General features: G+C 52.9%; 1 protein-coding gene and 1 pseudogene across 14 annotated transcripts; one reads left to right on the top strand and one right to left on the bottom strand.

The window, feature by feature from the left end:
- Positions 1-121: 121 nt before the first annotated feature.
- On the bottom strand, positions 122-21276 carry Pomgnt2 (protein O-linked mannose N-acetylglucosaminyltransferase 2 (beta 1,4-)). Of its 14 annotated transcripts, XM_087210657.1 has the most exons (7): positions 20737-21094; positions 18349-18455; positions 14521-16754; positions 13011-13123; positions 11677-12124; positions 4388-4458; positions 122-3389 (listed from the first exon to the last, which is right to left on the bottom strand). In XM_087210657.1, the coding sequence occupies exon 7, from the start codon at positions 3282-3284 to the stop codon at positions 1542-1544; it is 1743 nt and encodes a 580-aa protein (XP_087066783.1). In that variant the 5' UTR covers positions 3285-3389; positions 4388-4458; positions 11677-12124; positions 13011-13123; positions 14521-16754; positions 18349-18455; positions 20737-21094; the 3' UTR covers positions 122-1541. The 14 variants fall into 14 exon arrangements, with proteins under 14 accessions (XP_087066783.1, XP_087066781.1, XP_087066780.1 ...); XM_087210655.1 differs by adding an exon at positions 21130-21261 and having other exon boundaries at positions 11677-16754; positions 20737-20844; XM_087210654.1 differs by adding an exon at positions 21116-21259 and having other exon boundaries at positions 11677-16754; positions 20737-20844.
- Positions 21277-21308: 32 nt separating this feature from the next.
- LOC101725067 (opioid growth factor receptor-like protein 1 pseudogene) lies at positions 21309-23672 on the top strand (annotated as a pseudogene).
- Positions 23673-25403: the final 1731 nt, after the last annotated feature.

The following is a 25403-nucleotide window of genomic DNA, read 5'->3' as shown; positions in this document are numbered from 1 at the left end:
CAGTGTTCAACTCCTCCTTCTGTACTGGTCTCCAAGTGTCATGTCCTACCTTATGTTCCACACAGAGGGGCATCTGTGTTGTCCCACTGATACTAATTTTTCAACTTCTGCATCAATGTGACACTGTTTTAATGAGTTCCTTTATTTTTTTGTTATACGGTAGGACCAGCTCCCATCTTTCCATCCTTTTTTCTCTGCGACTTCTGTGCATTCTGAAATATGACAGGAATCAAGCTTTCCTCTCCCACTGCCCTCCAAATCCCTTTGGTGGTTTGACTGGGATTATATCAAATTTACAGATGAACTAGTATGTGGCTGCCTCCCCCATCCATGTCCAGACTTCTGGCTCTGAGTTAGGTCTTGTGTGTGGACTCACGTGGGAGCTGGGACAGTGGCAGATGGAGGCCACGGTCAGGGAAAGGCACATGGCACCCATGAAGATGAGCCATGGGCCAGTGACTGGGCAGCAGGAACACCACAGAAGACAGCTTTGGCCCAGGAACCCAAGGCTGGAGGTGCCTTCTCTGCACAGAGCCACAGACTGGGGCTCTTTCTGGTCAGCCACACCTCTGCCATTCTTCCTGCACAGTCTCCTCCTCCCAGGATGATCTGAACAGTGCCCTCTTACCTTGGAGCCAGACTTCCTGGACGTCAGGGGCAGGGCTGGGGAGCTGCTGAGGGAAGAAGGACTCAGGACGGTGAGCGGCAGCTGGGCTGCATGGGCTGAGAAGCCACCGCTGTGGCCCCTCAGCTCAGCAGCGCTGGGCACTGGGGCTGTGACCGTGGGCTCTGAAGGGACTGGGACCTGAGGGGCCCCTGAGCCAAGGCGGCCATGCAGCTGCTGAAGAGGATGGCATTCGTCCCACGTGAGCAGTCCCCGGGAGAAGAGGCCCTCAGGGGCCCCGAAGCTTCAGGGGAACCTGCCAGCAGGGACAGTATGCCCAGGTGTTGGGCCTGAGGATCTGGCTGAGCCCGAGGGAAGGCCCCGGGGATGCCTCTTCCTCCCCACACGCTCTCCCACCCACTCCAGCTTCTACCTCACAGGGCTGGGGATGGAGCAGCGCAGCCCGCCGCTCCACGACCTCCTCGGGAGACCATCGGACGACAGGTGGCAGAGCACCCACCTTGACACTTTCCTTTGGCCCAGCGAGGACACTCGACAGAGGCCTTCACCATCGCTTACTGACTGCTCTGGACACACTGCCACTGGGCCACTGGTGAACCTCGTGACCACAGCAACTGCCAACCATGCGATCACACGGCTCCCGGGGGCCTGAACCCCAACCCCAGGACTTGGTAGGAAAGAGCGAGGTCACTGAGCCACAGCGGGTCCTGGGTTCTCACTCCCCTCCTTCTCACGCCCTCCTCCTGCTAAGGAGCTCTCCTTACGGACAACCAGGACAGAGGAGGGATCTGGCGGGGAGACAACAGGGTGCGGGGCAGTCTGCTCAATAAACTAACCAATCACTGCAGTCACCCCTGCAGGCCCGGACCTGGGCGGGTCACAGGCCCGGGGCCCCCTGCCCGGCACAGCCTGCCTGCTACGTGGTGCACACCAGCACGTCTGCAAAGGGCCCGGGCAGCATCTTGTTGAAGATGCAGCGGACCCACACCAGGTAGGTGGTGAAGGGCTTGATGTTCTCAGTGAAGGTATGGTTCTGCAGCGACAGGATGTAGGGCACGTAGGTGTTCTCACCCTGCTCCTGCAGCCACACCTCGTACCTCACCTCCCGCACCTTCAGGAACCTGAGGTTCCAGGGTATCTGCCACGACACGCTGAGCCGGGCCTCGGAGGCACCCTGCACCGCTGCCTGGCACCGTGCATCCCGCACCTTGCCAGGGAACAGACCGACCACCCACTTCTGCCTCCGCGCCCCTGGCCGGCCCTTCACCACACGCCGGATGGCCTGCAGGAGGGACGGGATGTCCACCCTGGTGTCCTGGTAGATGCGGAACAGCCACTCGGGGTTCCGGCAGCAGAGATGCTGTGGGACCTCGCGGCTCTGCCGGATGCGGGCCTGCTCAGCGCGGTCCAGGTGTGCGATGCCACCCTGGTCCCAGGCCCGCTCGGGGTGCGTGACTGTGTTCTCCGGGATGAGGTTCCGCCAGGCGACATACTGCAGGTCCATGCCGGGCAGCGTGGCCAGAGTCTTATAGGGCGTGTAGTGGTCGGGGTTGACAGCGTAGGGGAAGAGCTCCACCACGGCCGCGCCTCGGGGCAGGAAGAGCGCGGTGACCAGCTGCGCCCCATGCATGCTGACCAGCATGGAGGCGTTGCTGACCAGCCGCACGATGTCTGCAAAGGCGTGCTCCTCCAGGGACACCGTCACCGTCTTCATCTGGAACTCCTGGGCCAGCGCCAGCAGCAGCTCGGCCTCATTCAGGATGAGTCTGTTGTGGGTGCGGCTGAAGACCAGAATGTACTCCTCGGCCAGCGGGGCCCTGGCGTGGCTCACATTCAGCTTCTCTGTCATGAAGCGCGCGAACTGCCGGATCTCGTGGCCAGACACGAGGATGTTGGCCTTGGGGCCCTGCGGCTGCATGAAGCCATACTGGTACCAGGTGGTGACCTTGGAGAGACCCACGAAGGCATGGGAGAAGCAGAGCAGGCGGCCAAGGGTCTTGAGCTGGGCCCGCAGCAGGGGCGGCTTGGGGCTGAGCAGCCTGTAGAGGTCGAAGTGGGCGCCCTCGGCCCAGCCCTCCATGAAGAAGAGCCGGGCCTCACGCGCCAGGCCTGGGAACTGGCGCAGTGTGTAGAAGATGGGCAGCAGGTCATCGTGGAAGACGTGCATGAGGTTCTCGGGGTTGAAGCGGTTGGCAATAAGGGCCACATCGGGGACAAACACAGGCTTGGGCATGAAGTGCAGGGTGGCGGCGGGCAGCTCCACGAAGTTGAAGTACTGCGTGTTGTGGTCCTCCACGGTGGACAGGTCGAGCAGCGCCGGTTGGAAGCGCCGGGCGCCCAGGTTGGGCAGCATGACGGAGGAGTTGCCGTGGAAGAAGACGAACTCCTCAGCCTCGCTGGAGTAGCAGAGCCACTTGAAGCGGCAGACACGGTCCGTGTGCGTTCGGCCTGTGCACACCATGTGCGTGCCGCCCTCTGTCAGGATCTGCAGGGCCTTGGGGTAGTCGATGTGCAGCGCTGCCCCAGGCTCAAGGGCCTGGTGGCCGAGGGCCAGCTCCTCCTCCAGGCTGGCTGCATGCTCACGCAGCCGAACATGCTTCCACAGCACGGCTGCCAGCACCGACACGAGCAGGGCGTTGAGCACTGCAGACAGGTGCATCCTAAGGCCACCACTGCAGGGCTAAGGGGATGACAGCCGTGGGGACGAGCCTCCGGCCAGGCGGGCTGTGCCCATCACTGTGTGCACTCGAGGAGCAATGCGGGCCTGAGGGGAGAAAGCACAGGACAAGGAATTGGCACAGGCAGTGTGGGTCCCAGCACCCTTTGCTCCCAGGCTGCCCAGCACTGCTGGCTCCTTGAGCCATCCAGCAGCGGGCCCTCACCGCAGAGCACACACAGGGGGCTATGGGCGGGCGCCCGACTGTCGTTCAGACTGCACAACCTGCTCCACCAGTGAGAGGCGAGCAGACACAGAGATGGGCAGTGCCCCCAACGGCCCTGCCGCGAGAGGAGTGTGCCCAGGCTCACCTGCTGGCCCCAGCAGTGGCACAGCATGGGGCAGGGTGGCTGTCAGGCCCCGTCCAGCTCCGCAGCCCCAGAGACCCCCGAAAGCCACACAGTCAGTGGAGCCAGCCACCCGCCACACCCAGCCACGCTCAGCCAGCAGACACTGGAAGGAGCAGCTCCAGCGTCACAGGCAGAGGCCGTCAGAAAGGCCCTACGACCCCGGTTTTCCACCCAGGCCTTCTAGGGCGGAGAGTCCAGGTGGTTGCTCGTCTGCTCCTTCTCTCGCCCTTTGCAAGAAGTCCATGCTTTTTGGGTGCTGCTGTGGTCTACACTCTGTGTTTCCTGGCCCCATCTGGAGCACACGGAAGGTGACAGCGCAGGGAATTCATCTTGTGTTACTGCTCAAGCTCCACTCCCCACTGGTCCTGTTCGCTCCCTGGCCTATCATGTACAGTGTTTTCAGATCTGTCAGTGGGAGGGACGGAGATGAACTGCCTACCCCATGCTGACCAGAGCCTGCTGTCTCCCTGGCGTCTGCCTGTGTTCCCAGTCCAGGGCACTGTGAGGTGCAGCCAGGGGTGGGAAAGGCCAAGTGCTTCTTAACCACACCCAGGTCTAAGTCATGTTACAAGCTTGAGCATGTGTATAAACTCAGTCGGTTTGTTGTCACCCTTCTAATCACACCGCTGTCTCCCAGCTGCTTTCTGGTCCATCTCAGCCCCACTCCCAGGCCAAAAGCAGCCTGTGCATTATTACCCGCTCTGCACGGCAGCGGCCCTGTGAGCTGCTGTCCTGCTTCACCTCACTGTGCACATCTTCTGGACTCCCTGTGGAACCAGAGAACATGCCTGTCATTCTGCTGTGTGACAGTGGACAGGTCAGTGTCAGAAGCCCAGGCCGGCTTAGCACCCCAGTATAAAGCAGCGTACCAGGAGCAACACAGCTCAGCTAAGGCCAGACACAAAGGAACAGCTTCCTAGCTTTGCTCTTGGAGGGAGGAGAAAGGAGAAGCGGCTCATGTGGCCCTCCCCAAGGAATGGACTGGGGCTTTCTGAGTCACCTGCCGTGATCCTATCCATGGGCCGCATGAAGCCCAACCCTGGACACCTTCTGACACATTGCCGGGGCACAGCAGGAGGGAGGGACTGAGGCTGATGGCCTGGTGCCAGGCTCTGCACTTCCCAGCTCTGAGGACAAACGGAAGCCACTCAAAGGTCATCTGCCATGGTAACCAGAAGGACACTATCCCTAAGAAATGAGGATACAGGACGAGGTGAACTAGGGCTGCCAGCATGCCAGGGTGCCTAACAGTGTGCACACTTTCACTGCTGGGGCTGCTGAGGATGGCAGAGGTCAAGGTCCCAGGCCTCCGCCTGGCTCCAGGAAGAGCCAGACCCCTTCCCATCTGGAGATTCCACAGTGATTGGACGGTGTCCTCCTAAATTCCTGTCTACTCAGAATCTCAGAAGACGGCTTTATTTTGGAAAGAGGGTCTTTGTACAAGTCAGCAGTTAAGGATCTTGAAGTGAGCACATACTGTGTTAGGAGAGACCCTACCTCCAATAAAAGTGCCCTGATAAGAGACAGGAAAGGGAGCTTCAATAGGACAGACTCAAGCTGGCAGATCACAGCCTCTCTTGGACCTGGAGTAGAGACAACTGGAGAACAAATACTTAGTGAGGATTAAGAGAAGAGCTCTGGGAATCAAGAGAGCTGGCAGGGAAGTTAGAAATCGTGGAGAGGCAGAAGACAATGCAGAGAAAGGAATGAAGCCCCCTGGGGCACTGACCGCAGCTGGTGGGGACATGAACACCTGGAGGGTATACGGACACCTACCTCCACAAACACAGGGTCAGCCCCACGGCCCTAGGGAGGAGAAATGGACTTGCAGCACCTGTCCAGGAAAAACCATGGTCAAGGTGAGCTGCAACTACAGAGTAGGTCTCACTGTAAGAGTGACTCCCTCTGCATGGCAGGCTGGCACTGGAGAAGAAATCCACCGCAGCACCTGCATATCTAGGAGGGACAGAATTTGAAGCCACTTTGAGAGGGCCTTATTGTTGAAAATGGGCTATGTTGGGAAACAGGAGGCAGAACAACCACACTTCAGAGTCTCTGGGGTCACCCTACCACAGTGACCGGGTGGGAAGAGGGCCACGAGAGATAGGCATGGAGAGAGGGAGAGCTGGGTGAAGACCCCTGAGAAGTTTGAGCAGTGGGAGCTCAGGCTTGTGGCCCTCTGTGTGGGGAGCCAGGCCAGTTATGTGTGGTTTTCTGAGGAGCTGGATCCGAAAGCAGTGAGATTGAGTCCAGCAGACTGCCTTGTTCTCCTTCCAGGACAGAACTCAATGATCTGTTTGCTTTTCCCATCTGCAATGTGATAAGGACTATGCCTCGGCTTGGACATTTGCCACATCCCTGGGTTTACGGGAAGAGGGGCCTCTGGAGCCAGTGGGGCACCTCAGAAGACCACAGGGTGCAAAGCTAGTGGGGAACAGCAGTGGCTTAGGGGACACAGAAAGGCACAAACAAATAATAACAGCTGCTAGGGTGAACACAGCCCCGAGGCAGACACAATGACTGCCCTACCCAGCAGGAAAGACAGGGCAAGACTCAGTACCTACATAGCAAGCCTGGGACATGGTCAAAAGACCAAATTTGTGAATTTCTGGTATAGAAGAGGATGCTGAGATTGAGACTAAAGGTACAGAAAATCTAATGACATAGTAACAGGAAACTTCCCAAGTCTTGGGAAAGAAACTGACACATCAGGTACAGGAGCCATTTAGGACACCAAACAGGCATGACCTGAAAAGAATCTCGCCACAACACATCATAGTTAAAATGGCAAGAATACAGAGCAAGGAAAGAATACTGAAAGCTGCAAGGGAAAAATGCAGAGCTACTTGTACAGGCAAAGCCATGAAAATAACTTCAGACTTATCTGTAGAAACCCTAAAGGCCAGGAGAGCATGGAATGATGTACTTCAAGCCCTGAAAGAAAGTAATAGCCAATCCATATTACTATATCCAGTGAAACTATCCTTAAAAATTGAAAGAGAAATAAACAACTTAAGATAAACAAAAAAAAAACAACTAAAGAAATTCTCAACTAACAAGCCCGTATTACAGAAGATACTTAAAGGAATCCTACACCCAGAGGAGGAAGGGTAGATAAACTACTGAAAATGAGGAAAGCACTAAATATGAGAAGAACAACTTAGTGATGGGAATTAGTACATACCTTTCTAAACAACTGAATGAGAATGGTTTTAATTCTTCAATTAAAAAACACAGATTGGCAGACTGGATTAAAAAACAAGATCCAATTCTGCTGACTGCAAGAAACACATTTCACTAGCAAAGACAGACTGAAAGTAAAAGGGTGGAAACCAATATTCCATGTAAATGGAACCAAGAGCAAACAGGAGTAGCTAAACTCATATCTAACAAAACAAAATTAGAAGAGACAAAGAAGGCCACTGCATATACAAAGGGGAACAATTCACCAGGAAAACAAAACAATTGTAAATAAATATGCACAGAACAATCAATGTGCCCAATTTCAAAAGACAAACAGTACTCAACATAAAGGGATATACAGGTCCAAATACAGTAACAGTGAGTGACTTCAATACTCCACTTTCACTAAAAGGTCATCCAGACCACCCCCTGCCACCAAAAAAATCAAGAGAGAAATATCAGAGTTAAACTACACCATAGAGCAAATGGATTTAACAGATGTTGACAGAACACTCCATCCAACTACAGAATACACAGCAGCTGATGGAACATTCTCCCAAACAGATCATATTTTAGATCATAAAGCAAGCCTTAACAAATACAAAAGAAATGAAATAACTTATTGTATCTTATCAGATTGGCTTATAACAGAATGAAACTAGAAATTGGCAAAGAAACCACAGAGACTACACAAACACATGAAAATTAAACAATTCACTTCTGAATGACCAGTGGATTATTGAAGCAATCAGGGAGGAAATTAAAAAATTCCTAGACACAAATGAAAATGGAAATACAACATACTAGAATCTCTGGGATACAGCAAAGCCAATTCTAAGAAGGAAATTTGTAGACATGAGTGCCTATATCAAAAAATCAGAAAAAGATCTCAAATAAATAATCTAATGATGTGTCTCAAAGTCTTAGTTAAACAAAACCAAAAACCAAGTCCATTGGAAGGAAAGATACAATAACGATCAGAGCTGATACTAATGAGACAGAGACAATATACAGGATCAATCAAACAGAGTTGGTTCTTTGAAAAGATAAACAATATTGATAAATCGTTAGCCAGACTAACCAAAGGAGGAATGCTGCTGTTAATAACCACACTGCACATCTGTGGCATGGCTGGGATGTAAAACAAAGCAGCCTCCCAGTGGGGACAGAGCACCCTGAGCTGGGGAGAACTGCAGGTCAGCAGCAGGTGCCACACTGCATCCATGTTCAGCTCTAATGAAGCTGATGATCCCCAGTGACCATCTCTGCTTCTCATCTACCTGCCTGGTCTGGGCCTGGGCCAGGTGTGACTTACGAGGGGCTCCTCCCCTCTCTGCCCACTCTATCCCTGGCACTTGCTGCACCTGAGGAGATCCCCCCCCCAATCCCTCTACTGGCCCACACCATGCCTCTGCCACTGCCTGGGGCTGGCCTCAGCCGTGGGCAGCCAACTCCGCAATGAGTTGGACAGACAGCTTTGCTCTCTTGGAGACACCCCTAACACTGGTGCTAAGCAACCATATCTATCATGTGGCATCCCAAGCCAGCCTGGCTGAGTTTCTAGGGTGCACTGTGGGCTGCAGGCAGTTCCCCAAAGAGGGTACACACTAAGTGTGGGAGATTAAAGGCCAGATGGACTTGATTCAACTCCACCTCCCTGGACTCTGGGGTCTTCTCTGATCTCAGGCTTCTCAGCAGTAAATACGAGAGTGTAGCACCCTCCTCACAGGGCTGTGGAAAGTCAGAATAAACATACTGGGTGAAACTCCTGAATGCAGATGTATGAAACTGGCAATTTCATTCCGTTTGTTTCTACCTAATAGGTGAAGTATGCAGCAGAGAGGAAAAGAGAGGTCAGAGAGAAAGCTGATTATGATACTCTAGACACGCCCAGCTGCCTTGCCCAGCTCGGAGCAAAAGCTGCTCAGTGCCCACGCAGCACTGTCACTTCCAAGCACAGGCACTGGAAACAAAGGACTTTAACCTAAGCCAGAGAAGCTCACTTCCGAAGAAACGGAGCCCGAGACCAGGCAGTGAACGACACCAGCCGTGCTGCCCGTGGCACGTGAGGCCCGTGGCACGTGAGGCCCGGCCAAGCATCCTAACACACGACATCAGGCACTCTGGTTTCTACCCAGTGTCCGTCCTCCTCTTCCCAACAACAGCCCCGACTCGCGCAGTTGCCTTCCGACCCTCACTGAGCTCAGAGAAGCCAAGAGCCCTTGCTCTGGGGATGGAGCATGCGTCAGGACCTGCAACCGGCCCTGCACGCACACTGCCCGAGAGGGCATGAGCCCGCAGGGGAGGAGTCCCACTCCAGGTTAACACACAGCGCACAGAGGGGGGCAGGTGCTGGCCCGTGGTGCTGGCTGGATCGCTGACCAAGCAGAAACCCGCTCGAGGGCAAAGACAGAACACCAAGGACACACGTGAGGCAGGGACGGCACCTCCAGGCCCTGACCTTCCTGCTCTAAGAGGTGAAACTTTCCCCATCGGAGAGTCCAGGCTGGGAGGGGTCCCGGCATCCCACACACAGGAGCGGCTGAGTGGCACAGGAGATGGCTTTGCAAAGGGTCTCACACCGGGTCTGCCTGCATCTCAATTCTGGGCTCTGCCCCAGTGGAATTCCCTGGCACTACTTAGTTTCCCTGTGGCCTTTCTAACTGGAGCAGGTGAAAAGGCCTTTGCAAGGAAAATGGAAACAAATCACACCTGGGCACCATCTGCTGGTAGGGAAGGAGGGCCAGGGCAAAGCAAGTGTCTCGGTGCAGGCAGCAGGCGCTCCAGGAGCCCCACAGGAAGTAGGCGCCCACTTTGTTCCCGCTCTCCGCTTCCCGGAACCATGAGGGCCAGACTTGCTGTATGGGCTGGAAGGAAGGAGGCACCATCCAAGGAGCCCAACCCGTTGGAGTGGACGCTTCACACAGAGAGGGTGGGGAGAAACTCAGAAATGTGAGCCCAAGCCAAGGCAGCAGGCTGGGGTGCAGCTCAGGGAATGTGGACTTGGAGATGTGTCCAGAGGGGCAGAGAGAATGGGGGGAAAGCCAGCCAGGAGCTCCCTTCTGGGCTCAGTCCCCACTCTCACAGGGGACAAGGGCCTGGTGGGACCATGCCAGGCTAGGGTAGAGGAGACCAGACTCACGGCAAGTCTGAGTTTGCAGATGACTTCAGTGTTAAAGAAACGCCACAGACCTGAAGCTAATCCCTTAGGAAACACTGCTCACCTCCCAGTGGGCGTTTCAGCTACGAGAGAAGGTGAAGCCACAGCTGCCCCAGGGGCCTACAGTGAGGAGGACAGTGGGCCTACACAGTATGAGGCCAAGAACTTGCAGGCTAGCTGTGGTTGCCCTCTCGGTAGTTTCTAACTGCACCTGCAGCCTGGCCTCCCGCTCTCCAGGGGAGGTCTCTGAGCCTGGGAACCCTGCAAGTGAGAGCTGCTTACACTTGAGTGTTTCCTAGTCTTTTCAGACCCACAGACCCACTGATAAGAGAAACCTTCATGGCCCAAACAAGCCATATCCCCTTCCTGAGACTCCTTCAGTCACTGGCTCTCTCTCTCCTTTAATATCTGCCCCTTGAGACCCAAAGATTTCATCAAACTTCACTTCCTGAAGTCGGTATTGTGTATCTGTATCTACATTGCTTTATTTCACTTTTCTGATATAAAATCATTCACTGCATATGCTTTTCTAATACACAGGCCCCCACCTGCTAATTCTCCATCCAGTCCACTTAGCTACCAACTACTGTGCTGAGGCTGAACTGCATTCAACAGTGGTTTTATGACCATGTCTGTTCAATGTCCCTGGCCGTGCCACAGGTACCAGCTACCTTACCACTGCTGTGGACTGCTCAGAGAGAAAACCTGTGTGCTGAAACACAACAGCAGCTGCAGGAGCCAGGGGCCAGAAAGAGAATGGAGGAGAGTTCATTCACCCTCAAGGGTGGGAGAGGGGAAAGCAGAAAACACGGGAAGGTACAGAAAGCTTAAGGAGGGAATGGAAAGGCAAGCTGAGCAGTCTCCCCAGGAGGTGGCTAGCCCAGCCCGAAATCCTCAGCCCAGGGGCCACAGGCTGACAGGGAGGGACAGCTGGGTACGTGTGAGTGTGCACCCTCACATGGAAGCTCCCAGTCCTCTCCCCAGGGAGGGCCTGGGGCAGCAACATGGCAGCAGCAAGGCGCACACTCACCCAGATCCTGGTTTCTAAATACTGTATCTCCCTCTACTAGAAGGAACCTCTGCTGGAGAAGTGACCGACTCCAGGGCAGGGCAGGGAAAGTATCAGAGGAGCCTGGGACACCACGCAGTGCCGAGGTGAAAGGAGGTGCTCTAAAAAATGGGGACACAGGGAAGACACGGGGCCAACCCGGTGGAGCTCCCAGGAGCTGAATATGGAACAACGTGAGAAAAAGGAACAGCAACGGCCTGCAGCCTGTGGAATACAATAACACCCACGAGTCAATACTGATAACCACAGCTGAATCAATAGAGAGGGAAGAAGAGACAGATCTTCCTCGAAGAATTCCAATTCCTGTAGAAACAATGATGGAAAAAGAAAGTCACCACGTGACCACTGCACAGAGATCTGCTGATAGAGGCTTAGGTCAGCGGGGGAGAGAATGGTGAGAACTGGGATATTTGCAGTCTCAAATTTCTCCCCCATGAGATTCTTACTTTCAAAGGCAAAATCAAGAGGTACAGTAGAGAAGCCTGCAGACAGCCCTGAGCAGAGTCACTGGCCTCATCCCCAGCAGAACACAGCGACCCCACAGCCCTCCATGCCATGCCGTAAGGAGGGCACCTGTTTTTGTGGTTGCTCACACAACCTACACCGGTTCTGTCCGTTTCTCGTCGTGAACTTCGGTTCCAGCTCCAGTTCTAGCTCTGAATGAGCTCTGCGGGCCAGTGAAGGAGAAGACGTCAAACTCAAGCGGAGGGATGGAGGGACGTTCTTCCCAGCATCTGGCCAGTTCTCGTCAGCAGAGTGAGGGGCCCAGGAACCAGGAGGGTGAGGAGCTGTCTCTGCTCAGAGGACAGCCGGACACTCAGCACACAGCAATGAAATGCAGCGTGGGACCTGGCTTGCGTCCTCGCCAGAAGAAGGTTAACACTAGGACAACTGGCAGAACGGGAACAAGGTCTGCAGTTTGCTAAGTGTTGTGTGAATGTCCTGACTTGGGTCATTCTTCGATGGCTATGCAAGATGTCACCATGAAGGGAAGATGGCCGAAGTAGTTTTTGCAACTTTTCTGCAAAGGTAAAACTGTTTCAAAATAAAAAGCTATAAAAACAGATAACTTTAGAAACAAGAGAATATGGGTCTTTATGGCTGAAGTGATACATATACTGTGAACTCTAAAACACTCCATGGAACAGGAATGGAGACTGAGCGGAAGGCAGGATTCTGAAGCTGGAAGAGGGGAACGGGACCCTTTACGTGACTCTTCTGTGTGGGTTTGATGTAAGAGAAAGCTTAAAGGGAAACATAAATAAATCGCTTACAAATGCCAAGAGAATTGTGAAGAGAGGAAAGACATAAATTAGTATTTGGAGAAATGAATCAATACTCTCCCTGGGGAGGTGAGAGGCAGGCGTGCACACAGCATAAACTGGCACACGCTTCACGCTCATCTCAGCTGGGAAGCAAAAGCTGAGCCACCCAGGGGCCGTCCGGCAGCAAGGCCCTCGGGAAAGAGGGGCGGCCACCTCCAACCTGCACACCCTGTCCCCCGCGTCCGTGGTCCAGGGCAGCCTGGGGAGTGGTGGGGACGTGGGCAGTGGCCATCAGCAGGCAGGAGACCAGGGTCTTCCTTGGGCCCAGACGGCTGTGTGCGCGGTGGCCAATGGCAGCCAAGCACTGCGCTCGGGACCGTGGGGCAAAGCGCGCACTTGGGAGACGTGGAGGGTGGGGCCTGTGGGGCAAACAGGAGCCAGGGTGGGAGGTGGAAGGCCCCGGACTAGGCGGGCATGGGACTGACAGAAGGCAGGACAGAAGGCACTTCCGCTTCCTGAGTGGCCTTGCAAGGGGGAAAACGGGGAGAGAGCTTTGCTGGAGTGGAGAAATGAACAGTGTGGTAGGTAAAGCAGGGGTCTGGAGACTGGGCTGCCCGGGCTTCAACCAACTGCACAACTCACGAGCCAGGCAGCCAGGCAGTCTGCTCCCATGTGGACAGGATCACCAGTGAGTCTCTGACACGGGCCTCCGAACACTTCGGCTGCCACAGCTACATTTCCGTTAGGGCTTCTTTCTACTCAACAGTGACAGCCAGGAACCAAGTAAGCGACACAGCTTCACCTCACATCCCACAGGGACTGCACCCCACTCACCTTGCCCCTTTAGGGGGCGCACTCAGGGACTCACCCCATGACTTGTTTCCCTTCCCCTGTTGCAAGGGCTCCATAAGTTGACAAAAGTTCTTCCCTGCCTTGCTGGCCAGTTCTCTGGATAGAATACACAATCAAGCCCGGCAAGGTGGCACATGACTATAATCCCAGCACTCTGGGAGGCTGAGGCAAGAGGATCACAAGTTCCAGCCCAGCCTGGGCGACTTAGTGAATTAGTGAGTCCCTCCCTCAGAATAAAAAACAAAAAAAGGGCTGGAGATGTAGCTCAGAGTAAAGGTTCTAGGTTCAATCCTCAGTACTGCCAAAAATAAAAATAAAGGATCAAAGCCACCACCTCTGATATCTTTATGTTCCAGGTCGTGTGTACTAAAAATTATACACTCGGGGGCCGGGGATTTAGCTCAGTGGTTCCAATGCCAGTCTCGCAAGTGCAAGGTCTAGAGTTCAACCCCTAGCACCAAAAAAAAAAAGAATATTTATAAGAGCCTGGCGTGGTGGCACAGGCTTGTAATCCCAGCACTCGGGAGGCTGAGGCAGGAGGATCGCCGCAAGTTCGAAGCCAGCCTGGGCTACAAAGTGAGTTCAGGGCCAGCCTGAACTACAAAGGGAGACCCTGACTCAAAAAAACCCAAAAACAACAAAAAACCCCTATACATTCATTTTCTCACTTAATCCTCAAACCAACACTAAGAGGCTAACGATCTTTCTAATACCCCATTCTACGGCTCGGGACATGGAGGCTGGGAGGCGGAAGTAAGCCTGTCTCAGTCCCTCAGCCGGTGTGGCCCGGAGCGGGATTTGGACACAGACGCTCGGCACTCCTCAGCTAACAGCCCTGGCACCAACCAAACCACATCTCCTCCGCATTTCAGGGCACCTGGATGTCCCAGGTTACCAGCCCTGCCTCCTGCACCTCAGGCACCAGATTTAGGGCCCAGCTGGCATGAGGAGCAAAGAGCTCAGCAGCTCAGCCAGGACAAAGCATCACAGAGTGAAGATTCTTTTCCAAAAGAAAGAGAAAGAAGCGATAAGCAAAGAGTCTAAAAGATGCCATAAAAAGCCTTCAGACACTCAAGCAGATGGCAGGATGCTGCCAATTCACCCAGCCACTCACTGGGCCCCAGGGTGACTCAGTCTGACAGATTCCCGAACACGATCCTCCTCTCTGGACGCACCCTTCTGAGAAGCACACACGTCTGTGACTCGCCCAGAGCTGGGCATGGGCGACCCCAGGGGCTTGAGGGCCAGGAAGGGGGAGAAGCCTTGGGGCTGTGGGCCTGAGGAGGGCACCTGCTCATACCAGTCAGCGTGGGCTGCTACACCGCCACAGTGGGGCGTAAACGAGGGAAGTGTATTTCCTCACGGTTCTGGAGGCCCCTGTCTGGCGAGGCCCCTCTGGGCTTGCAGACAGCTTCAGTTGCACTGTGTCCACCGCCTTAGCTCTGTGCGTGCTGGGAGAGAGAAAGGAGCACCCCAGGCCTGTCAGATTAGGGCCCGGCCACAGCTCCCCTAAAGACCCCATCTCCAAATACAGTAACCGGGGTCAGGGCCAGACACGTGGACTGGAGGAAGGTGGCACACCCTGATTTTTCCGGAGAAGCCAGATCCATTTGAAATGTGCGATGTCCCACTCTATAACCCCTGGCAACCACAAGGATGGGAGTGAAGAAGACCACACCGGCCCGCGGGTGGGGGCTGGGGACCTGCTGCCTGGTAAGGACAGGCCACACCCGCCAGCTCTGGTCTAACGCCTCCCTCCTTTGGCTTCACTCTGCGTCCAGCTGTGAGACTGCCAGACGTCAGTCAGCCCTCCAGCAGCAGGGCCATGGGACTTGGGGCAGGCAGCCAGCACCTGCCAGACACAGGTTCACCAGACACCCAGCCCAGGAACGTGGCATGGTTTAGGTGAGCAAAATCAGATCTGAAGGACTGTTCATATTTACACCTGACAACAACAGAATTCCTTTTCTCACTGAAAAGTATTTTATCCCAAATGCAGGCTGAATTTACGAGTGCTGAACTACGGAAGCCTTGGGCCCTGCATGAATGCATCTACACACGGTGGGTAAAGACCAAATTTACCTTCAGCATCATCTCTTTCCCACCACAAGTGCTATGTGGTGTCGGCACTAGTAAGAGATGCTTACATGTGCACCAAATCGCAGGTCACTCTAGTGTTACCGACACTGGCACATTTATAGGCGAGCACAGTTTCTGGCAAAGATGGCTATCCTTTGGCAAAACACCGCCAGCTTCCGAGTGCCCCTGTAAACTTAGCATGTTTAATTTTGAAGCACATGTAATAGTCACTAAGAGCTCACATTCTTAAACTAACACTGTGACAGGAGAAAGAGAAAGCAAACTCAAAGCTGCAGATGCCAATCCTGAGCCAGCAGCTGATGCCTGGACGCAGGAGGGGGAACCTGTGGAATCCGGTCTGGCTCACCTGGTGCCTGTGCTGCCAGTCTCAGCGAAGGCTGTGCCCAGGGTGTGTGCGTGGGCAGGGGGCCACTCCAGCCTGAGGGGCTCCAGCAACCTGACTGCCCCACTTCCAAGTGACACAGCCCCTCTGCTCGCCGCAGCCTGCTGTGTCATCTGCTTTTGCTGGGCACACGGGGACACTAGAAGTAAAACCTGCCTCTGTGGTCCTCTCAGGGTACAGAGTGGCACTACTACACCCTGCTGCGCTCACACACAGGCACAGACAGGAACCGAACAACGGGAACCTGACATGAGGTTCACAAAGGGGACGCAGCACTCAGTGTGCCAAGTTTTCAAGGTGAAACTACAAATTGAAAAAAAACAGTTCTCACAGGCGACACTCAGACCCCAGTGTGTAACAGATCCCGATGGGCCTCTGGGCCCAGAGCGACAGGGCTGAACTCACGTAGTCAGAAGACACTGTGGAAGGAGGCACAAATCAGACACAGGAAACACGAGCAGGTGTGGCAGGCCGAGTTCTCAGTAGCTCCTGGGAGGCGTCCACAGCAAGCACTGCTGAACCACTGTCTGCCCTGAGCTGGGGGTCCTCCGCCACCCCAGACAGGGATGGCCAGGTCTGATGCACAGGCAGGTAGACTGGGCTGCCCCTGTTGCCGGGCACCACAGCAGTGACAGGGACGGCATGGGGTGAAAGGTTTTGCAAGCAGAGCCCCAGGGCTTGGGTGAGCACAGTGTGGCCCTTCGCAGGGGAAGCCTTGCTGTGGCCAGGCAACCAGCAGTCCCTGTCCAGGGAGGCAGGAACTTCACATCAGCAAGTGGCAGGGCGTGGCAGGTCTCCCTGTGGATTTTCCTTTGGTCCTATTACTATGTTGTCACCCGGACTCTTCCCTTTCCTAACCACGATGACACGACTGTAGCTCACGTCCACTGACCAGTCACAACGTGCAGGGTTCTCCGCTTCCCTGTGAGCTTCGTCATCATCCAGATGGCAGAACCAAAGCCCAGGGCGGTTAGGAAGCTGCCCATCTTACAGCAAAGCAGCGACGAGACCCCCATCCCCGCAGGCTTGCTAGTGTCTGAGGTCTTTTCTTCCTTTTATTTGGGAATAATTTCAAACTTACAAAAAAGCTGCATGTGTAGTACAAGGAACTCTCCTACCCTTTCACCAATCCATCAGTTGCTTTTCTGACACACTTGTTTTACCATTCTCTTTATATATACAAACTCTTTTTTCTAAACCATTTAAAAATAAGTTGGGGACATCTTACCTCTTCAGGCCCTAACAATTAATACTTTATTTCTGAAGAACAAGAAGATTCTCTTTCACAACACAAATGCGGGAAATTCACATTGACATGATACTATTATTAGTCCACGGTCTCTACCCTGGTCCACAACCTAATCCAGGGTGAGGCGTGGCCTCCAGTTACCTTGCCCCTCTGCTCTCCAATCCAGGGCAGCTCCTCCATCCTTTCTTGACTTTTATGACCTTGACAATCCCTAAGCCAGAGACAGCTGTTTCCTAGGATGCTTCTCAACCTGGGTTTGTCTGGTGTTTCCTTATGATTGGTTTCGCCAGGAATCAGTCTACTCACCTGATCTCTGAGATGAGCCTGCTCCATGGGACTCTCTGGGACACTCACCGTGGGACACAGGATAAGGCAAGGTCAACAACCTCATCCTGCATGGATGCTCACGTCCCTGAGACAAGAAGCCCCACCCCAGCTATGAAGCTATGTACTCAAGAGTGAGGCTGCTCCAGGGATGGGTGCAACCCTTTCCACCTGTGTGGACCCATGTGGGCGTGACATGACCTGCACTACCTTGGCCCCAGGCACCCAGGACTCTACCTACCAGGCCCACTCTAGTGTGCAGGCAGCAAAAGGACTTCTCTGAAGGTCAGAGCTGTCTAAGCCCAGAGGCCCTGCCTGGAAGTGGCCCTGCTCAGGACCAGCCTGGGGTACAGTGCACCAGTGGAGAGAGGCAAGTCACAGGGACCTCCAAAGCAGGACCGGTAGATTCTGGGTCACTGGGACATCAGTAATACAGAACCTTGCCTTGCCGGGGATGTAGCTCAGTGGTACCGCTGCCTGCCTGGCAAGCGCAAGGTCCCTGGTTCGATCCCTGGTACCAAAAAAACCCACTCCACAATACAGAACCTTGGGCCCCATTCACCCCAGACCTGCTGCACCAGATTCTCTCTGCAAGCAGGGCCCAGGAGCCTTCCACGGGATTCTTATGTGTGCTTGATTTTAACAGGAACTGCTTCGAGGCTTTTTAAACTATCCCAACACTATGTAATTCTGCAATCTCAGCAAGGCATTTCTGTCTAGCCCAGGTAAAGGAATGATTTAAATGAGGATAACCCTCCCCATCCTAAAGGCTAGAACAGTTCTGACCCAGCCTTTGCTGAGCTCTAGGGAAACGGAGCAGCAGCCACATGCTAAGCCTGCTAAAAAAGGTGTCCCAAACCTCTCCTTCCCATACAAATGGCACTGCTTGTGGCATGCAAGTGGCAACAAATGAGTCCCGGTCTCTGGGCTATAGTTCCCTAGATCAAGGGTGGGCCTGGCCTAAAGCAGCCACCGGTGGGAGACAGAGATGCCCTCCCACTGACCAGCAGAGAGAAGGCAGGCCCTGAGAAAGAAGCCCCTGAACAGAGCATGCGAGGCAGCTTCTCCAGTACCTTAACACAGGAAGGACAACTCCTGATTCCCTCTCAGGATGGGCCAGGACTCCTGCCGCCAACCCTCACTGTCAAAGGACCGGGCTGTGCTTCATCACTGCGTATGCCTAAAAGGATGCCACACAAGGACCTGTACTGGGAAGAGTGGAAATACAGCAGACAAGGGTCTCCAACCCCTTCCTGAGGCTTGCTTGGGCTGGGTACCCACTATACTGCAAAGAAGGTAGCTCTCTGCTGTATTCCGCAAAATGGAGCAAAGAGAAAACCTCTTAGCATAAGGCTGTAGCCATAGCAGTCGCCACTGGCACAGTGAAAGATCTTTCTCACGGACACCGGGCCCTGGGCAGGTACCAATGAGGACATGGGAATCCAGGAGGAATGAAAAGATCAATCCCTATCCAGGCCTGCTAAGGAGAAGAGGATGCTGACTCTGGGGGAGGAGGCGAAGGTCAGTTTACCACCATCTTACTTTACAGAGCACCTCCTATGTACCAGGGTCTCCTAAACCCCATTCCTGCCCTGTATCACTTAAGCCTCATAAAAAAGCTCCAATGCAGGTACTAGTATTTTCTACCTTCCCTTCCTTACCCCTTCTTCCCTCCCTCCCTCCTTGTAGCTCTACTATGAAGATACACCCCTACCCTATTTCTTCTAACATGAAAAATCTTGGGCTTAGTAGGGCTGTAAGTCCCTTGGTTAAGGTCTTACAGCTCAAGCAGGAGCACCAGGATTTGACTGTCTCTCACGCACAGTTCTTGTTTTTAAGTACTGTGCTCATCTGTCATCAGACTTGAAGGAACGTCAGTGGCAGAGAAGCAGGGTAGACCACAAACCAGAGAATGTTTATTACTCGAGGGCACACAGGTGTGGACGGCTCTGGGAACACAGTCTCACAGGTCCTAGCTGGTAACTTAGCAACTAAGACTTCTTGCTGTCATGACTCCCCACCGCTGTGTGGTTAGGGAGCTGCGGTCATTCCCTGGCCCAGGGAGATTCTAGGCAGCACCTGGGGTCATCATGATCCCAGCTGCCCTGGTTCTGTGCTAAGAAGGTGAAGCCATCAATACACAGTTACAAAACCGCCACTTTTCAGAGCTAAAAGAGCCTTCAGAATGGTTTTCTCCAACTATTTTATGGACGAGATCTTGGGAGCAGTGTGAGATCACAGGCAGCAGGGTGAAAGCGGCAGCCCGCCGGCTCCATCTGGGGCTGCTCCTCAGGCCATTTTCCCAGTAGCTAAACAAGAACACCCGGATCCTAACCAAGCCTTCAGGGCCCTCCCTGCTGCTGCTCTCCCACCCGGGAGTATTCGAGCCTGGAGAGGCCTCTGGCTTCCGGGTTGCCTCCTTCAAACACTTCACTCCCAAACCCTCCAGTGTCACCGGTCACCCAAGCACAGTCACAGAGGGCACACGTGCAGCCAACTTCGACACCAGAGGCTGCCAGGTCATAACCCGGTCCGAGAAGAGCAAAGGCCACAGGTAGCGGAACAGGAGAATGAAAAGGCACGGGAACTCTGGTTCTGTCTCAGCAGCTACAGCACCAGGCCAGCGCTTCACCCCTCCAGACACTCACTTCCTGGCCTGAGACACAGGCACAATTACACCGACTGCACAGGGAGGCTCCAGGTTTGTGAATGCCAACAGGCAACACAGGCAAAGCACTGTGCCTGACAGTTATCTTCATAATAGCATCCTTAACCATAATAACAACATAACAGCTAGTTACCCGTCCTTACTCTATGCCGGGCACAATACTAGTGCTTTACAAGCTTGACTCACTCCCCAATACAGCCCAAAAGCAGGCATCATTAATTACATCTCTCATGCAAGGACGTATGCTCAGGGCTGTTCTGTGCATAGCTATTCAGTGCTGGGGCTGGGATTCGAACCCAAGCTTGACTCCCAACCCCATAATGACATCTCTGGATTCTGCCTTTCACATTCTATTTCATCCAATTTGAAAAACCCAGAGAATCACAGAGCAAGCAGGTCCTGGGGGAGAGTACCCCTCTGGTGGCCAAGATGAGATGAACGCCATCCCTTGGGGAACACTAGTAATTTAATTTTCTGGTTAGCTCAGCGATCACTAGAAGCCTTTATTTACCGATTGCTATTTTCTAAAGCAAGGCTCATAACAAGAACCGGCCACCCGGAAGGCTGCTCGGATATCCGGCACACTGAGGCCACCAGGACGCTGGCCTGGCCACCCCGGACCAGTCTCAGCACGCTCCCCTGAGGACGTGGGACCTGTGCTCTTTCCTGACTCTGCTACCTCCTGGGACTGAGGTTTCTCATCTGGAATGGAAAGGGATCAGCTAGGCAATCGCCAAACCCCGGGGGGTGGGGGCTGCGGGCTCCCGTCGGTCAGACCAGCGCCCAGTCTCACCTCTAACACGCCCCGTGTGTCGCACGCACGACGTCCGCCGAAGGCCTGCCCAGCTCGATGGCGCTCCCTCCTCACCGCACTCTGCGATGGAGATGCCTGATCCCCGGTCTGCAGGTACAGGAACTGAGGCTCTGGGAGCGTGCGCGAGAGGCTCCCGGGCACGCAGCCGGTAACGGGGAGCCAGGACCGAGGGGCTGCACCTGGATCGGGACTCTTGGGGAAGGGGCTGGTCTCTGCGGGGGTCCGGCCGCCGCCCCGCCACTTCAGCAAGGACCTGCGACTCGGGCCCGCCCTCCAGTTCGCCCCGCCGCCGTGACGTGAACCTCACTGGCCCGGCGCCCCGCGTCCCCTCCGGGCGCTGACCCCCAGCGCGCCTCACCTGGAGCCCCTCACCTCGCGACCTCGCCGCCGCCCTGGCCTCTCCGCCGCCGGCCCGAGCCCGGGAGGCCCCGGCAGCGAGGGCAGCCCCGCCAAGCTGTCCAGCTCTTCAGCAGCCGAGGGCTCGCAGGTGCCGCCGTGCGCCTACCGGGTGGCGAGCCCGGAGCGACATGTGCGCGTGCGCAGACAGGGAACTCTGCGCCAGCCTCGGCCAGCACCGCCCAGTTTCGCGGAATGCTGGGAGTTGTAGTTTACATCCGCGGGCACCCTGCCAGCTTCATCTGCGCAATCGGAGTAGTGTTTGTGTCCTGAGCCGCTTTTACTCGTTAGAATTACACAGCTGCTGCAGCCGCGCCGCCGCCTCTCAATGGGCAACCTGCTCGGCGGGGTCGGCCTCCGCGAGCCCACCACCGTGGAGGACTGCGACTCCACCTGGCAGACCGACTCGGAGCCGGAGCCCGAGCCGGAGGAGCGCGGCAGCCCCGCGCGGGACGCGGAGGCGGCGGGCGCCGGGCAGGACGGTGATTCCACTCAAGCAACTGCTAAACCAAGAAAAGTTTTTATGCTGCGAGAGATTTGTACAAATACCGACGCCAGTACCCACAAAGATATCCGATATCAAAATGACTTGAGCAATTTTCGTTTTTATGAGAATAAAATTCCATTTAAGCCAGATGGTGTTTACATTGACGAAGTTCTAAATAAATGGAAAGGAGATTACGGAAAGGGGGAGCACAGCCACACTTACATTCAATGCTGTTTCCCCTGAGAGAGCAAGGCTTGGACTTTTATGCTAAAGAACTAACTACATACGAAATCGAGGTGTTCAAAAAGACAAAAGAAGCAATTAAAAGATTCCTCCTGGCTTATAAAATGATGCTAGAGTTTTTTGGAATAAAATTGATTGATAAAACGGGTAATGTTCCTCGGGCTGTTAACTGGCAGGAAAGATTTCATTATGTGAATGTCTCGGCACAACTATCTTAGAATCACCCGTATTCTTAAAAGCCTCGGTGAGCTGGGATATGAAAGTTTTAAATCTCCTCTTGTAAAATTTATTCTTCACGAAGCCCTTGTGGAAAACTCCATTCCCAATATTAAGCAGAGTGCGCTGGAGTATTTTGTTTATAGCATCAGAGACAGGAGAGAGAGGAGAAGCTCCTGCGATTTGCCCAGAAACATCACAGGCCTTCTGAGAACTTTATCTAGGGGCCGCCGAGGAAAGAGCAGGCAGAGGCCGGCAAGGACCAGAAGGTGGCTGCCCCTCCCGGTTCCAGTCACAACGGTCGGACTTCTATGCACAAAAAAAGCCAAGGATGCTAGAAATTCCTCCACCGCTGTTCACCTAAATAGCAAAACAGCCGAAGAGAGGAAAGTGTTACCCAAAGAGCCCGGGGAAGAGACGGGGAAGCCCAGCCCAGAGCCCCGCAGTGACCCTGCAAAGCCCACAAACCCCGAGGACAGTGGGGCTAAAAGTGCAAGTTCGCAACTGGAAAAACAGCCGTCAACCCTGCAGAAAACACCAAGAGCTCATCACCTTCTGAAAAAGAGGAAGAGGGTGAAAATCATAGCAAAGACTACAGGAACAAGGCTGAGAGTGCCAGCTGCCACCATGAGGTTCCGTGACAGTGAAACCCCAGAAAGCCACAGCCCAGTTTAGGTTAAGAGGGAAAAGCTGCCTAAGACTTTATGTTAAAGAACAGCGACAAGGTCACATGTCAAATGTCAGCCCTCTGATTGTGATTTCCATTGTAAACATCTCGTCATTTTTTTATTTTGGATGACAGTCAGATACTTAAGTTTTAAAATGAGAGCCAATAAATGAATGTTTTAGGGGAAAAAAATTACACAGCTATGGGAGTTCTGGTAATAAATTTAAAAGCAAGTTCTGCTGATAAACCAAGTGCAGCAAAATAAGTAATATATGACTTGCTTTTATTTATTTAATGTTTTTAGTACTTATCTGTAGTACATAATGATTACATTCACCGTGGGGTTTTGTACATGTACATAACACATGTTAATTCTTTTTACTTCTTCCACTCTCCTCTTCCTCCCTCCCCCCCTACATCTCCTGGTCCCTTTTCTGTTTGGAAAAGATCTATCTCCCTGTTTCCTATCATCTGTCTTTTATTTTGCTCTTTAGTTTATATATACTTTCTCATATAAGAGAAATCATGCGATATTTAAGTTTATGTGTTTGGTTTATTTCACTTGCCATTACTCAAGGTGCATTATCCATTTTCCTACAAAGGACTGAAATTTGTCCTTCTTTATGGTGGAGTAGTACTCCATTGTGTATAAATACCACATTTTCTTTTTTTTCCTTTTTTTTTTGGTACCAGGGATTGAACTCGGGTCCTTACACTTGCACAGCAGACGGTGAAACCGCTGAGCCAAATCCCTGGCCCAATACCACATTTTCTTTATCCATTCATCTGCTAATGGACATACAGCCTGTTTCCAAGATTTAGCTATTGTGAACTGTGCTGCTATAAACATAGGTGTGCTTGTAGGTGACCTGCTTTTAAAACATGCAATGCCGGATGGGCTTAAATATGAACACCCCAGCCCTCTGCTGCTGGGATCCAGCCGCCTGCCTGTGCCCTAGCACATCTGGCTATCCCCTACTCCCAGTTCTTAGGGCTGTTGCTGTTGCTGCTGGAATTTAAGCAGAGCTTCAGAACACACATTTGCCTCCATTTCTTGATTCATGGGTTTTAAAACTCTTGACTTTTTGCTAGGATCCATGAGGATTTAAGTCATTTGGGGGTGCACTGACCAGGTCTGCCCTCACCCCCAAAGAATTGGAGATAACATTTCTGCCTCCCACCCCTGAAAAGTTATAATTATGTTAAGCTGATAATGCCCAAGTGCTGAGGCAGTATATTTATGCAGGGCAATTTGTCAATAGTCAAAAGTCTTTAAATACTTGGAGTTGAAAGCCTATAACCAATTTCTAGTAAGTGTGAATGAGCACAAAGGCAGACTTTTTTTTTATAGTGATAGAAAATTAGAAGGCTAATTTCAGATAAAGTTGAATCATGAGCAGGAAGGAATTACCCAGAATAAAAAAGAGGTAATGATAAAAGGTCAATTTACCTATAAAATTATAGGTAAACCTATATGTCAATTTACCCCATAACAGACCCTCAAAAGAAACCAATCAGTTACTGATAGAACTAAAAGTAGAAATAGATATGCAAGTATAGCTGAGACCCCAACACCTGTCTCTTCACAACGTATAGAACAACGAGGCAGAGGTCACTGAGGTCAGAGAAAAGCTCCACCAACACCAGCGCCAGTCTGTGGTCTAGTTGACATTGTCAGGACACCCCAGCCAACAACAGGACACATTCCTTTAAAGTACCCACAGGATGCATGTGTTAAGATAAACAGCATCCTGGGCTGTTAAGTTTTAGAATGAGCGAAGGACATGAACGGATATTTTATCCATGTGGATATGGAGATAGCAAATACACACATGAAAAGATGTTCAAGATTACACTAAGAGGAAATGCAAGTTCAGACCATGATGGAACATCGCCACACACCCCTTAGAACAGCTAAAAAGTTTTTATAAAGAGAACGTTCCGAAACCAAATCCTAATGGGCGTGAGGAAAATTGGATCTCTCATACATTGCTGGTGGGAATAGTTCAGTAATTTCTTTAAAAAATGAAACATACACTTATGACTCATCAGTTACAGCCCTGGGCATTTATCCCAGACAAATGGAAACTCCTGTTCTTATGAAATTGGTCATAACTTCTTTATTTGTAATTGCTCAAATCTGGAAATAAACAAAATGTTTGTCAATAGATGAGTGGATAAACAAATTATGATATGTTCAATACCATAGAATACTGCTTGGCAATAAAAAGTAGCAAACAGTTGATATATACAATCATGCTAGGTGAAAAAGGTCTCAAAAGATTATGTGCTCCATGGTTCTCTTTGTGTAACTTCGTTCTCGAGGCTGGAAGTTTAAGGTCAAGGAGTCAGCAGCCTTGGTGTGTTCTGTGCCCTTGCTCCGTGGCTCATAGGTGGCATCCTGGCAAGGCTCTTCTGCACTTGTGCATGTGCTGTTGTCTCCTGCTGTCCTTGTGAAGGCACCAGTCATGGTCACGTTGGATTCGGGCTTAACCTGAACACGAGCCTGAGCTCCTCCTTTTAACTCAGTCACCACGTAAAGGCTCGGCCCAGCGTGTCGTCACTTGGAGGTGGTGGAGGTTACCTGTGCATTTGGGGGGACGTGGTTCAGTCCACAGCAAGCTGGCTGCAGTTCCT

The sequence above is a fragment of the Heterocephalus glaber genome, unplaced genomic scaffold (assembly GCF_053883595.1).
Source record: "Heterocephalus glaber isolate CG9 unplaced genomic scaffold, H.glaber_assembly_v1.0 deba00001175, whole genome shotgun sequence".
Taxonomy (NCBI): Eukaryota; Metazoa; Chordata; class Mammalia; order Rodentia; family Bathyergidae; genus Heterocephalus; species Heterocephalus glaber.
The sequence above is the reverse complement of the archived record's forward strand: the minus strand, read 5'-3'. Positions and strand labels throughout refer to the sequence as shown.